This window comes from Protobothrops mucrosquamatus, unplaced genomic scaffold (assembly GCF_001527695.2).
Source record: "Protobothrops mucrosquamatus isolate PMUCROS unplaced genomic scaffold, P.Mucros_1.0 scaffold1691, whole genome shotgun sequence".
Taxonomy (NCBI): Eukaryota; Metazoa; Chordata; class Lepidosauria; order Squamata; family Viperidae; genus Protobothrops; species Protobothrops mucrosquamatus.
The window spans coordinates 199,090-214,427 of NW_015387844.1; the positions used below are offsets into that span (position 1 = coordinate 199,090).

The following is a 15,338-nucleotide window of genomic DNA, read 5'->3' on the forward strand; positions in this document are numbered from 1 at the left end:
GTCATTGGAATCGGGTAACATATTCACCCAAGGGAATAAAATTATGGATTGTATCATTGTCAGTTGATTTCTGAGTATGGTCAAGTATTTCATAAAGGCTTTGGCCGCTCTTCTAATATTACAACAAAATATGTTAGCAGTTTGAGAGGGGAAGGAGAAATGTTGAGAAAACACCAGTTTGGAGAAATTTGGATGAGTGTGATTTGGGAATACAATGGTAGTTGAAAGGAATACTCCGAGGTAGCATGCTGGAATAAATCTAAAGTGAAAAAGCAGTTGGAATAGATTCTGGCTACCTAGCAGATACTTTCCATTCCTTAAATAATTACTGGTATCATGCTTTATATCTGTTTTTATTTACAAAAATTACTTTTCATTACAACTCATCCTTGCTGTTCCAAGATGAAAACTACAAAATTAGTGTTCAGAGATTTGTACTAATTTATTCATATGTAAAATAGAATACTTGCATTATTAAATACCAATACTAATGACCGAGTTTTTGGTTTTAAAGAAGTCTGCTAAAACAAATAAAATGATGTTTTAATTGAAATATTTTTAAATACTTGTGCCATTATTTGATATTCCTGGTTTCTTAATTCACTGCATCACTTGCAACAATTAGTTACACAATATTTGAAAGTAAACCCATATAATTCTTTGCTTTATTAAATAATAAAAAGAAGCATAATGAAATACCAAGTTTGATACATTTCAAATATTATCAAACCATGTGACTTAAATCCAGGACGGTAACTTCTGCAACTGTCTGGTTTGGTACAATAGATAGATAGTTAAGAATGAAGAAAAACAATTGCAACCAGCCTGCTTTCTATAGAAGACCTGTATATTGCACTGATCAAAGAAGGACTGAGAAGATATATGCAGACCCGTCATATCCTGGACATAAAACTGTTTCAACTCCTTTCCTTGGGACAGCTCTACAGGACATTATGTGCCAAAACAACTAGACCAGGACAGTTCTATCCTTTCTGTTGAATACCTAATTATCACAGTGCTGCCTAATAACTATGTATACTTACTTACTCATGTACTGTGCCTGTAGTATTATTTATCCTTATTCTTTACTCCCCCCTTTAATTGGTATTATTATTGTGATGATGATGATGATGATGATGATATTTTGCATATACACTGATGATACTGTGTTGGAGACAAATTCCTTGTGTCTAATCACACTTGGCCAAATAAGGTATTCAAATTCAATTCAATTTTTGGAGTTGAGGACCAAACTTGGTCTTTGAGTAATGTTCTGGAGGTGATTCTCCCAAAAGCAAAGATGGCAAATAAACTCTCAAACCTGTAAAATATCTCCCCAATCTATATATACACAAAAAGCCATATTTGAAACCCTCTCCTCCCCAAAAATACCTGCAGTTTTACATTTTAGAAAAGAGCAATAAAATCACATCAAATATAAGTAGCAATTCTGAAGGGTATTATGGAAAATTTGGATTTGCCTAATATTGGAACATAGAATCCGTTCCGTTATTAGTAACTTTGATATGATTTGGGTTGTTTTTTTTTAAGTGGAAAATCATATTTATTGAAATTTGGCTTTCTGCATAACCCTTATTGCCTAAGAATTGGCTATTTTCTCTTGTTTATGAAGGGCTTATCTATGAATTAATGCTTTTCTCTGATGTACATTATTCATTTTTGCTTTCCTGTCATTCCAATTTCTTAATAGTTTGTGTGCTATGTGCTCTCCATTCACAGTACCTTTGGATTTCTGCTTATATTTTTTTACATCACATATACACTTACCATTATTTGTGTTACAAATTTTGGTCCATAGAACCTGTATCAGAGAGGGCTCTGCAGAGTCTCTGAAAGTGAGTCTTCATAGTATCAAAAAACATTTCCTTTTCAATCAGTGCCACATCTTTTTTTTTGGCAGGCTTTTGTGGCTACTTCCTAAATTGCTGGGGATTTTTATTGAAACTATTGGGCATGTACATGCTTGCTGGGACAGCTGGAAGCATCTTACAAATCAGTTATATGAATCTACCAAAAGAAGTCGCTTCTTCATTGAATTGAAAAGAGGTGCTTTGTGTGTGTTTCCATACAGCTCAGTGTAGCTATGGGAGTGTTGATTACTGTGGGACTGATTTCTGAATAAACATGTTTCAATTTGCATATACTTGCATAATATAGAGGGGTGTTGGCCTTCTGGCATGCAGAAATTGCAAAATTTTTATTGATTGCACATATAATCTGAAGACAAAACTTTTTAAAAAATACTCTGCATAATTCAACATTGCCAGTACTGACCTTAAAACAACTTTCCCAAAGCTGAAACTCTTGTCTTGAGATACTTTGAAAGTATGAATATCAAGATAGAGCTACCAAATGTATGTAATATCTTTGATATGGCTGAATCATAGTCTTGCCAATAAACCTTGTTCCTTGATTTAATACTTTTGATAATAAAAATAAGTGAATTTTGATAAAAGTAACAGTTGACTATATATTAAGGTTTTTATGGATACCAACCACATAAAATTATTTGGGAATTAAATAGGAAACCAATGAAGATTTTAGAGTGCAGTGGTACCTCGGTACTTGTCATTAATTGGTTCTGGCAGGTGCAATAAGTACTAAAAATGAGTCCAAACAAACCATGTGACTTTGTTTCAGCTGGGAAGAACTTCCTGTCTGTCCCTTTTTCTATGTCAGTGACCTTTCCAGCATGGCCAATTTCCTGTTCACCTTCTACAACCATTCCCCCACTTCCTTTTGCAGCGACCTTTCCGGCATGGCTGACTTCCTGTCTGTTCTCACAGCCATCCCCTTCTTCCTATTATATAAAGAAATGACAAGTACCAGGACAACATTTTCATGTCAAAATCTGTCAAGTACCAAATTTGATGAGTTTTGAAGTAGTCGAATACTGAGATAGCACTGAGGTGGTATAATGCATTCTGTAGCTAATCCTTCAAGTTGTTTAGGACTGCATAACAAATACATCAAAGATACATTTGTTATTTTTTACTTTTTTTCTTTTGTGCCTTTGAGTCAGTTCCCCCCCCCCCTTAATTTTAGCCCCTGTGGTTATCTTGGCAAGGTTTTTCCAAAGTGGTTTGCCATTCCCTACTTCCTCAGACTAAAGGAGAGAGATTGGCCCATGGTCACTCAACTGGCTTTGTACCTAAGCAGGACTAGAACATATGGTCTTCTGGTTTCTAGCCTGATGCCTTAACTACTACACCATTACATGCACATACTGTTGTTGAAAGGACATTGCTGCTGCTCAGAATTTATAGGGTGGGGACAGGAAATATAGTGTACATGCCTGTTTTAAAATCTAAGAAAATATAAAAGGCTTATGTTGTTTTTGTTAATTCTGTTAATAATAATATAATCTAATTCTTGCTGAAACCTGTGGTTGCAAATAAATGTACTAAATCAGTGGTTCTCAACCTGTGGGTTGGGACCCCATTTGGGGTCGATCGACCATTTCACGGGGGTCGCCAAGCAAGGCTGTCCGCCATTTTTTTTCCCTTTTCCGGCGGGTGCCTTACCTCCCTTGGGCTGGGCCAGCTGGTGGTCAGCCTGCTCTGTCTCTGCCGCTTGCCAGCTATGCCTCGGCCGGCGCAGGGGGGGGAACCACGCATGCGCGGCGCTCCCGGGCAGGAAAAGTCCTCGACTTACAACCGGTTGGGTAGTCCTCAACTTACGACCGGTTTAGTCCTCGACTTACGATCGGTTTAGTCCTCGACTTATGACCGGTTTAGTCGTCGACTTACGACCGGTTGGGGTCGTGGCATTAAAAAGGTTGAGAACCACTGTACTAAATGAAAAGAACATTCTTTTATGGAGGTTGAGCTACCTGTATACAGCAGGTGCCACAGCAGTTGTTATAATAGGAGATTACTCTTTCAAAAATATGCATGTAACAGTAGTAAGACTGTGAGGAGATATAATGTATCAGCAAGGAAATTTGCATCTACCTCCTGGAAAAATAAGAATATGGATAAATCTTCAGAAGCTAAAATTGTTTAATCTTTTATTTCAAACTACAGCCAATAGTTCACTTACCCCATAAAAGGTTTTGAATTCAGCATGTATCTAGACTGCAATTTTTAACTAAAAGTGTTCTCTGAAGGGCTAATTATTCCTTTTGCTTTTCTATTTCAACAATATTTTGTAATATAACTAATTCTTATCTTAATAAATAATGCCATATTCTAGTCTACTAAGATATCATAATAATAGAATTTAGAATAAACATTTTAATGATGGGACAATTTTAAAACTTATTCTTGACTTCATAGCTGTTAGTGGATTTGGGAAAATGAAAATTAGAGGTGGTTGTCTTTTTATGTTTGCAGCAAAATAGAACACCACAATTGTTTTCTTTTTTAGAAAAAAAATTAAATCCTATATGAATTCACTTTAATTAAAGAATAAAAGAATCTTTACTGTTTTTTTCTGAGGAAGTTTTTTACACTGATTTGATGATAATTACATACTCTTTGATATGATATTTAGAACAGGGAGAAGAAATAAAATGTATTTCTACTATAAGGATATTTGGATATCTAATTGTGTATTTTTCAACAGGGTCAGCTTTCAATACTGCAAGAGAAAATAGACCACTTGGAACGGTTGCTGGCGGAAAATAATGAAATTATTTCAAACATAAGAGATTCTGTGATCAATTTGAGTGAATCTGTCAAAGATGGGCAACACAGTCCAGAAGTGATAAACTTTAATCAAAGAAATTTTTCAGAAGTATTGCCTCTTGCCACTGCATATCTTTCAATTGAGCCTGAAGATTGTCAGTTTGCTTCAAAAATTGGAAGTCAAGCTTCAGATGTTCAAGTAAGAATCAACTGAATATTAGCTAATATCCTTCATCTATTTTTAACCCTTTGCCAAAGAAATATAAAGATCTTTGTGTAGCCTTTCAGATAGTTATACTTGGATTTCTAAACTGTGAAATAATTGATTGGTAGGTTGGCCAAACATACATGCAGATACTGAAATCACTGGGATTGTCATGAAAATGTGTTATGATATGCAAAATATGGTTTAAATCATTTATATGTTTTGTTTAAAGTAATATATTCATTTGTAATATGTGTAATCTTTGCATATGACTATAAACTGGGTATATTTTCTAAAGACACTTCCCCCTTACTGTTTTAATGATTTTTTTAAATTATAATTTGGGACATTCTTTTCAGATTGAATGACTGTATATTATTATTTGATGGATCTGATCTCTAGTGAAGGAGAAATTGTATTTAAGCACAAATGTTAATTTTTTCAGAGAAAATTCTTTACAATATTTTTGCCTGAGTGATTTTAACTCTTTTTTTTAAATTGTAGATTACAATTTAAAATAATGCTTCCTCTATAGCTGCAATCTTATTATATTATATTGATGTTCACCATATTAGATGTTAAAATAGTACAATACAGTTTCTGTTCCAAAAGTATGAGAAACCATGTCACAGAATTTTGAAATTTGTGGTTCAGAGAAACTCTTGATAGCTGCACATCACCCAGGAGCCTCAGGTTAGGCAACCATGCTCTATATCAGACATGTCAAACTCGCGACGTCGCATGACATTGCACAACGTATCGGGACTGTTTTGCCATTGCCAGCAATGGGGTGGGCGCGGCTTCTGCGTGATGCGTCTGGCCCACGGGCCGGCAGTTTGACACCCCTGCTTTATATGATGGCTAGTATTTGTTACCGTACAAAGCTTTTGAAGGAGCAGTTATTTAAATACTTTTGAATCAAATTCATTGAAATGCCAGGCCTTGTATCAGGTTGTCTGAATATTTACACTTAGCACCCATGCTTAAACAAATTAAAATAATTAGGCATTTTCTAGAATGATTTCTTTGGATATGCATTTGTATGATTTGAAGTGCTTTATACTGTGATTCGAATTCATTGCAGTGCTGTCAACTTCTGAAATGTGTGTAGATGACAGTGCTATGACTTCATTATTAAAGGGAATAGAATAGCTTCTTTCTTGTGGTGTCCTCAAATTCCTGGCCAACTATGATTCCAGAGTATCAGGGGAACTCCAATTTCTTCTTATTGTGAGATGTAATAGCTGTTCACATGCCTTTGAGTATTTAATTGTTATTGTTGTTGTTAGTTGCAAAGTCGTGTCCGACCCATCGCGACCCCATGGACAACGTTCCTCCAGGCCTTCCTGTCCTCTACCATCTTCTGGAGTCCATTTAAGCTCACTCCTACTGCTTCAGTGACTCCATCCAGCCACCTCATTCTCTGTCATCCCCTTCTTCTATTGCCCTCAATCTTTCCCAGCATTAGGAGTCCAGTGAGTCCTTCCTTCTCATTAGGTGGCCAAAGTACTTGAGTTTCAACTTCAGGATCTGGCCTTCTAAAGAGCAGTCGGGGTTGATCTCTTCTAGGACTGACCGGTTTGAACACCTTGCAATCCAAGGGACTCACAGGAGTCTTCTCCAGCACCATAGTTCAAAGGCCTCAATTCTTTGGCGCTCAGCCTTTCTCATGGTCCAACTTTCACAGGCATACATTGCAACTGGGAAAACCATGGCCTTGACTATACGTACTTTTGTTGGCAGGGTGATGTCTCTGCTTTTTAGTATGCTGTCTAGATTTGCCATAGCTTTCCTCTCCAGGATCAAGCGTCTTTTGATTTCTTGGCTGCAGTCCCCATCTGCGGTGATCTTGGAGCCCAGGAAGATAAAATCTGTCACTACCTCCATTTCTTCCCCATCTATTTGCTAGGAATTGAGAGGGCCAGATGCCATGATTTTGGTTTTCTTAATGTTGAGTTTCAAGCCAATTTTTGCACTCTCCTTCACCCACATCAAGAGGCTCTTTAGTTCCTCTTCACTTTCTGCCATTAGAGTGGTATCATCTGCATATCTTAGGTTGTTGATATTTCTCCCAGCAATCTTAATTCCAACTTTTGATTCATCTAGCCCTGCCTTTCTCATGATGTGCTCTGCATATAAGTTAAATAGGCAGGGCGACAGAATACAGCCTTGCCGGACTCCTTTCCCAATTTTGAATCAATTAGTGGTTCCATGTCCAGTTCTCACTGTTGCTTCTTGACCCGCATATAGGTTTCCCAAGAGACAAGATGGTCTGGTACTCCCATCTCTTTAAGAACTTGCCACAATTTGTTGTGATCCACACAATCAAAGGCTTTAGCGTAGTCAATGAAGCAGAAGTAGATGTTTTTCTGGAACTCCCTAGCTTTCTCCATGATCCAGCATATGTTGGCAATTTGATCTCTAGTTTCTCTGCCTTTTCGAAATCCTGCCTGTACTTCTGGTAGTTCTCGATCCACATACTGCTGGAGTCTATCTTGTTTGGATTTTAAGCATAACTTTACTAGCATGTGAAATGAGTGCAATGGTGAGATAGTTTGAACATTCTTTGGAATTGTCTTTCTTTGGAATTGGAATGTAAACTGACCTTTTCCAATCCTGTGGCCACTGTTGAGTTTTCCAAATTTGCTGGCAAATTGAGTGTAGCACTTTTTCTGCATCGCCTTTTAAGATTTTGAATAGCTCAGCTGGAATACTGTGAGATTCCAGACTTTGCTTATGACTAGGGTTTGAGGAATGCTAAGAATCGCAGACCAGGTTGCCTGTTCTGATCTGCTATAATGAACTATAGCAGCTGCAAGAGCTTGTCCAGTATTCCACTAGTGTCAAGTCTACAACTGTAACAAGATTCTTCAAGATGATATCTTTTCCCCCAGAAGTAGAATTGGCAAGTAGTTAAATTTCCAGCCCGCTTACTGTAACAACCTTTTGTCTGTTAGGGACTATAGGTGTTTTTATAGTTGAGTTTGTTATATAGTACTTTGGTTAATGTATTTTTAATTATTTTTTAAAAAATATATAGATGTTTTAGTATATTCTTTTTGATTGTTGCTTCTATATTCTCTCATTGTTAGCCACCCAAAGTTAATGTACAAGATAGGCAGTTATATAACTTGTAAACAAACAAACAAACAAACAAACAAACAAACAAATAAATAAATAAATAGCAAGTGCTATAGGGACACTAATGAAGTTTAAGAACCCAAGCATTGCAGTTAGTGGTTCCTAGTAGGCCTCTGGATTGAGGCATACAATAGAGCCTCTCACATATCTACAACTCTAGTAGAACCATGTCAAAAGCAATTCAAAAGGGTCTTGAAACATTTTCAAATGGATGCAGCTACTACAAAGAATAAAGTTACACAGAGTTCAAGGGGTTAAGGAAAAACCTTTTTGATAATAAAGTAGCTTTGCAGAGCAAGAAACATGTTTCAAAATTGCAATCAGAACCAGTATACATTGCTGGTATTTTCTAATAGAATTCCACTGCAAATTGTCTGAATGTGCCTAACATTTCTTTTATATCAGTGAAATTGCAACCTTGGTAATAATGTTTTATGGGCAAATACATATATAATACATATAAAAAGCATTGGCTTTTTAGCTTCTTTTAATTATTTTTCTTGTTTAGTATTTTTTCTCCATCAATTGCAAACGTTTGGGGTATGTGTTGATATATGCATGAGAAAGAGGAGAATGCCGTTTGGGCAGCACTATACATAAAAAAAGATGTTGAGACTCTAGAAAGAGTACAGAGAAGAGCAACAAAGATGATTAGGGGACTGGAGGCTAAAACATAAAGAACGATTGCTGGAATTGGGTATGTCTAGTTCAGGGGTAGGCAACCTTGGCTCTTTTATGACTGGTGGACTTCAACTCCCAGAATTCCTGAGTAGCCATGCTGAGGGGAAAGAAAGGTTTCCATGCTGGCTCAGGAATTCTGGGAGTTGAAGTCCACCAGTCATAAAAGAGACAAGGTTGCCTACCCCTGGTCTAGTTTAATGAAGAGATGGACTAGGGGTGACATGTTCCAATATCTCAGGGGTTGCCACAAAGAAGAGGGAGTCAAGCTATTCTCCAAAGCACCTGAAGGCAAGACAAGAAGCAACGGATGGAAACTAACCAAAGAGAGAAGCAACCTAGAACTAAGGAGAAACTTCCTGAGAGTTAGAACAATTAACCAGTGGAACAACCTGCCTCCAGAAGCTGTGAATGCTCCAACACTGGAAGTTTTTAAGAAGAGACTGCAAAGCCATTTGTATAAGGTTTCCTGCCTGAGCAGGGGGTGGAATAGATGACCTCCAAGATCCCTTCCAACTTATTATTATTATTATTATTAGTAGTAGTAGTAGTAGTAGTAATAGTAGTAGTAGTAGTAGTAGTAGTATTTTTCCTAGGAATAATTTGTTTATCAGAATTTCTAAGAATTAGCTAAATTCTTAAAGTTTTCTGATAAAAAAATCATTAAACCCTTAAAAAGGTAGAAAGGGAGAATCCTGTTTGCTCTGAGCAAGTGCCAGAAAACTTAACTGAACTTTGTTTCTCAGCAGACTTATGTATTGGTCTGTCAGTTTAAGTGGAAACTTTGTATTGTCTGTCTTTACTTTATTTGTAATTCATTTTTATTAATTTATTTTTATTTATTAAATTTTCATACCACCCATGTCCCCTACAAGGTGACTCTGGGTGATTTGCAAATTATAAAACAAATAAAAAATAGTTATTTTTTTTTAAAAAAGTGACATTAAAATAATATTAAAAACTGTACAAAAATTGTTTTGACTTTCAATGAAAATTTGAATTAGTTTAGTACCTGATTGTTTTGTATCTGTTATTAGCAGATTTAATTTAATACACATGGCTTAACTGAAGCTGTATTAAAGGCTGAATATTATTTACTCACGATCATTAATGTTATGTTAAGTGATACTTGAATATTTTTATGGGCACAAAATATATATGTGTCTTTGTGGTATGTGTTTTAATGGTAGTAGGAAGAATTAGTTGAACAATGGGAATGATGGATATAAAATGTGTGTATGTTTATAAAAGGTGTTGGGTGGTATACTGCAGACTGTTACGGCTTATCACATATGTACAATGTTTAATTTATGATATCTAGACAAATAATATATAAAATCTATGAAGAGTATTCTTTGGAGTATTCAAACAACTTTGGAATGAGTCTGTCTGTCTGTCTGTCTGTCTGTCTGTCTGTCTGTCTGTCTGTCTGTCTGTCTGTCTGTCTGTCTATCTATCTATCTATCTATCTATCTATCTATCTATCTATCTATCTATCTATCTATCTATCTATCTATCTATCTATCTAATTTATCCATGCCTTAGGGCAGGGGTAGGCAACCTTGGCTCTTTTATGACTCGTGGACTTCAACTCCCAGAATTCTCATAAATGAACCAAGGTTGCCTACCCCTGCCTTAGGGTCTTTGCTGAATTAACTGCCTGGATAAACCTGTGGTTGTCCTTGCTTGCTTCCTAGGCCTGAGAGAGGGTGACTGACTCAAAGTTACCCAGTCAGCTTTTTGCCTAAGGCAAGGCTAGAAATCATGGCTGCCTCATTTCTAATAGTGTCATTAATTACCAGATCAAAGTGGCTCTCAATTATTTGTTTGAACTTTGTTTCATAGTAAATTAGTGGTCATAACCATACTTGCAGAACTATGTGCATCAGCCTCTTAATTTTATATATCGTCTATTCTTTTTATGCATTTTAGATGCTGAAAGTCTATGACATTCTTCCTTTTGATAATCCAGATGGTGGAGTTTGGAAGCAAGGGTTTGACATCACTTATGATGAACATGAGTGGGATGATAAACCTCTTCAAGTTTTTGTTGTACCTCACTCACATAATGATCCAGGTAACATTTCAGAAAGCTTCAAAATATGTTTGGGACAATCATATTTGTGTCCTCAGCTCCATGAAACATAATGTTTTATCATCATATAGTCATAGTTCTTTTTTATTAATATATTTTCCTTGATTCCACCACTACTAAAAAATACTTTATGGGTTACAGAATCAGCAAGTAATCACTCTAGCTGGCTAGATTTCAGTACAAGTTGTACAGAAATAACCAAATGAGCAAAAATAAGAGACCAATGACATACTAAGCTGTTATTACAAATTCACAACAATTTCTGTTTGCAAGACTAATCTGCCTTAATCTTTCAGCCTACCACCAATAAACAAACCAATGGACTGGATTTTATAGTTCGGAATAAAGAGATTGCACAATGTGGTTTTGCGGGCACTGGCTGCCAGGCAGTAGTCGGTAAATTTGACATTTGGCAAACAGTAGGCTCAAATAAGGGTGAATGCCAAAAAGACTTTTTTTTTTATTTTAAGTAAATATCTTTATTTTTATTTTATTTTGAGGAATATTTTTTAAGTAAAAATATTGTATTTACTTTCTGCTGGACCGTAAAAGAGTTTATGTTATTTCTTCTGGATGTTCATTCTTGCCACTTTCTATAGTAAAGAGTGGCAAACTACATTCTTATTGTAGTTTCACATCTTGATGTGAAAACCTTGAACTATTCACTTGATATTTCATTGCTTTTTTCTATTCAGGAATACTAGTATTCTAAAACCCAAAAAATACTCTGCAATATCTTAAGCCTGAAACTTGATTTATACAAGATTCAGGCTTTTGCCTCAATCAATTCAGTCTTATTTAAATGGTCTCACATAATACAATAGCCTCTTTGCACATTACATTAAGAGTTATGCCATATTAGCTAAAACCTAATTCCATATTCAAGTAGTTTGTTCAAAATTATTTGAAAGAATAATTAAAATGTTAAATATAGTTATTGTACTCTCATTACTGTACAACTAAGTCCTTGCATTTAATAAACGTATTTAATATTGTGGGATATCTGTGGAAGTTTAAATCTGTGGCCTGAATCTTGCATAATTACAATGACCGTATTGTCATGGAAAAAATAAAGGACAAAACCTGAAAGGGAGGAATCAAATTTGAGAGAGGTTCATAAGGATACAAAAAATTGTTTTTGTTTATTACTTTGTTTTACAAAGGAAATTTCAAGAGTAAAACCAAGAAAAAAAATATAAATCTAAAGGCCAGCTTTCTGAAATAAAGAGGACGTATGGTCACCATAATTCAAGACTTTAATGTTAACAGCTGACACAATTTTCAGGACCTATACACAATAGTTCCTAATGCTTTTCTGTTATGTTTGCCTTTAGTGGTTAATTTAACCAAAAGAGGGCATATTAAACAAAGCCGAGTAGCAGTGGATTTCATTTTGGTTCTGCTTTGCTTTACTAATTCTTGTTCCAGAAATTCTGATAAATATTTGACATTGATTTTTTAGTTATTTCTTCAACATAATGATTACCTGACTTCTTGTCCCTATATCAAAAAGACAAATGTATGTATGTTCTTCTGTTTTAGAACAATCAAGCCACTATTTTTTTTTCCTGATGAAAGATTATTGTACAATTCAGATAGATACAGTAGTCACAAATATTGTAGACTGAAAAGAAACCAACATCTTTTTAGCAATTTATTTTAACTCAGTTCTTAAGTTTGCTCATACATTTCATTCCTTTTAGATTAGTATTTTATATTCCTCTTTGTGTTCAAGTTGTGGCCTTTTGAAATCCTTGATATTTGGGATCTCATATGTGTCTAAGCATATATTAATTTTAACTGTCCCATTCTTTTCTTTTAGAAAACTCAGTGACTTTCAGAAATTCTGTTCTGAAGAGATTCATAATACTTAGTTTCTAGCGTAAGAAAATAATTTTCATTTGATACAGAAGTGAATGGAATCTCAAAGACTTAAATTGGCTTCATTTTTCATTTACTAAAATTACATTTAGTTTTTTAATTGATTTTTTTATATAACTCTTGTTTCCATTTGCACCGATTTTGTGGAGGTTTTTTTTGTCTTAATTGTTGTTGTTTGTGGTTGCAGCAGTAACAGGATGATTGTATCTCTTGTTGGTCACCATTTTGTTCCCAGAATTCTATGAAAGGGTTAAAAATGATGTAGTTTTCAGGAGCTTCTAGGAAAATAAAAAAAATTATCTGCATGCATTTGCCGAAAAAATAGTTTCTTACTTCCCCTTAATGATATGGCTGGAGTTATGAAACAAATCCAAAATACACATACTTATTGCTTAAGTTATTTGTAACAAAAGGCAGTTGACCTGAAGTGAACTCCCTTGGTACTTTTTCTTAATATTAAATAAAAATTAATACTTTCTTCCACTTTAAAATGTAGGGCAATTGACTTCCTCAGTAAGATATTAGCATTATCACCATACTTTATGCTTTCAAAATGTTTCCAAGTTATTTTAAATATAGATATACTTCAAAAAAAATCTGTTTTCTTATTTTTTCAATTCAAATTTGCTAAACAGTCAAAGGTTACTGTCTAGTTTTTTTAGTGATAGTCAAATTTTTGTTATGAAAAAATGATTGTTTTTTGGGGAAACCCTGATATTATCTCAATGTATTCAGTTTAATTTGTTCAGCATGTGATATTATGTTTAATAGGTTGGCTGAAGACATTTGATGACTACTTCAGAGATCAGACACAACACATTCTCAATAACATGGTTCTTAAACTTCAAGAAGATAAAAGAAGGAAATTTATGTGGTCTGAAATCTCTTATTTTTCAAAGTGGTGGGATGGAATAGATAGTCAGAAGAAGGATGCTGTGAAAAGGTCGGGATATTTTAATATTGCATGTTTATATTTTCTTTCAAACTACCTTATGCCCTAGTGTGAAACCGCATCAGTATTCATTATCATTGTAACCCATTTTTGTATAGGTTTATAAATTACAGTATTCTAATGCATAATTAGTCTTGGCCTTTATTTCTTAAAGTACAATTTAACTTCACTTCTTTTTAATGTTATGATTAAATTATCAAGCTTCATAAGTGAGCAATTTGTAGTAGAAATGTTAGTTATAGCTAAGGTCATTTCTTTCATAAAAATAGTGATGCTGGTTCAGTTCAAAACAGAAATTTACAATGAAATAATAATTTGGCTGTCTACTGAAACTCCTTTATTAATATTCACTCACTCTAGACATTTAATAAAACAGACAAGTTTCTTCCAACAGACATAGTATCATAATTAAATCCATATTTCCCTATTGGCAGTAACTCACATCATGTTACTTCCAAGTCAGTGGAATAAAAGGAAAGAATAGAGATGGAGCAAAAAAATGGAACAAGATAAAGGAACTGTAATAGCCTTACCACAAGATCTAATTGCTTCAGTTGTAGTCTTTGCATCTCATTTCAATAAACGTCCCTCTACACCTGCTTGTACAGGTGTGTCTATCCATATCTCCTGATCCATGCAATCATCTTTCCTAGTTTCTTAAAAAGAAACTAAGTTGGCCAAGAGATAAAGCAGAAAAAGCCAACAACCAGAGACTACATTCATCCCCCAATCCCAATTTTAAGATTGCAGAGTTATTCTTATAGTCTGTTCTGTTCCCCCCCCCCAATTTTAAATAGTCTTCATACTAGCTTGTAAATGAAGGTATCATGCATTTTTCTAATAAATGATATGTGATTTTCTTTTTTGAGAAATAAAGTACTTACTAAAGTATTTAAAGATGATATTTATAAACAAGAAATATTACAAATAGTTTTAAATGTAAACATATTTCAGGTTAATAGAAGATGGCCAATTTGAAATTGTAACAGGAGGTTGGGTCATGCCTGATGAAGCTTCTTCTCATTATTTTGCTTTAATTGACCAATTGATAGAAGGACATCAGTGGCTAGACAAAGCTGTAGGTAAGTCCACATAATTTTTGTCTTGTGAGATTTGCCAACTCTTCCATTTGAGTATAAAGGTTTAAATGATGAATGAATTATTTTCCGTTGTTAATTGCCAAACCACAATTGACAAAATAAATGTACTTAACTAGGTTTATAGTTAAAAAACAGATGTCAGTAAAAAAAGTTTGGAGAACTCATCTCTTAAATGTTGTTGCAACAAACTGAATATGGCTTCTGGAGTAGTATAATGATAATATGAGTTTTCAGTGCTAGTTTTTTGTCTATTGTTGATTATTCAAGTTGAGAAGAGAGCGGTTTTGAAATTTTCTGAGATGAGACATTAAACTTTGGAACCCACCATGTTCACAGGCTGTTCCATAAGGTGCCTCGTCCTCCTAATGCTTTATTATTGCATTTTTAAAAATGAAAGTGTAAAAGACTTCAGAGTAAAAGATTTATTTTTATTCTTTAAAAATATAAATGGTAGGAAGTCAAGACTTAGCATTCATTTTGTATGCCTGCCTTTTTTAGTGTCTCTAATTTCTTGGAAAATTTGATAATTCGTGTGTGTTTGTAGAAAAAATATGTGATTTTACATTTGGGGGTTAGATAGCACTTTTGCTTCGTACTTGACCCAGGGCCCCGAACAGAGGCAAAGCAGTCGGCTGGC

The 15,338-nt window shown here is 34.7% G+C and overlaps 1 protein-coding gene across 1 annotated transcript in view; it reads left to right on the plus strand.

Moving 5' to 3' along the window:
• MAN2A1 (mannosidase alpha class 2A member 1) overlaps window positions 1-15,338 on the plus strand; it is a 58,132-nt gene that overhangs the window by 7,326 nt on the left and 35,468 nt on the right. Inside the window, exons 2-5 of the mRNA XM_015822837.2 lie at window positions 4,588-4,848; window positions 10,606-10,750; window positions 13,421-13,592; window positions 14,556-14,683. Of these exons, the coding sequence (XP_015678323.2) occupies window positions 4,588-4,848; window positions 10,606-10,750; window positions 13,421-13,592; window positions 14,556-14,683 (706 nt within the window). The remainder of the gene's footprint in view (window positions 1-4,587; window positions 4,849-10,605; window positions 10,751-13,420; window positions 13,593-14,555; window positions 14,684-15,338) is intronic.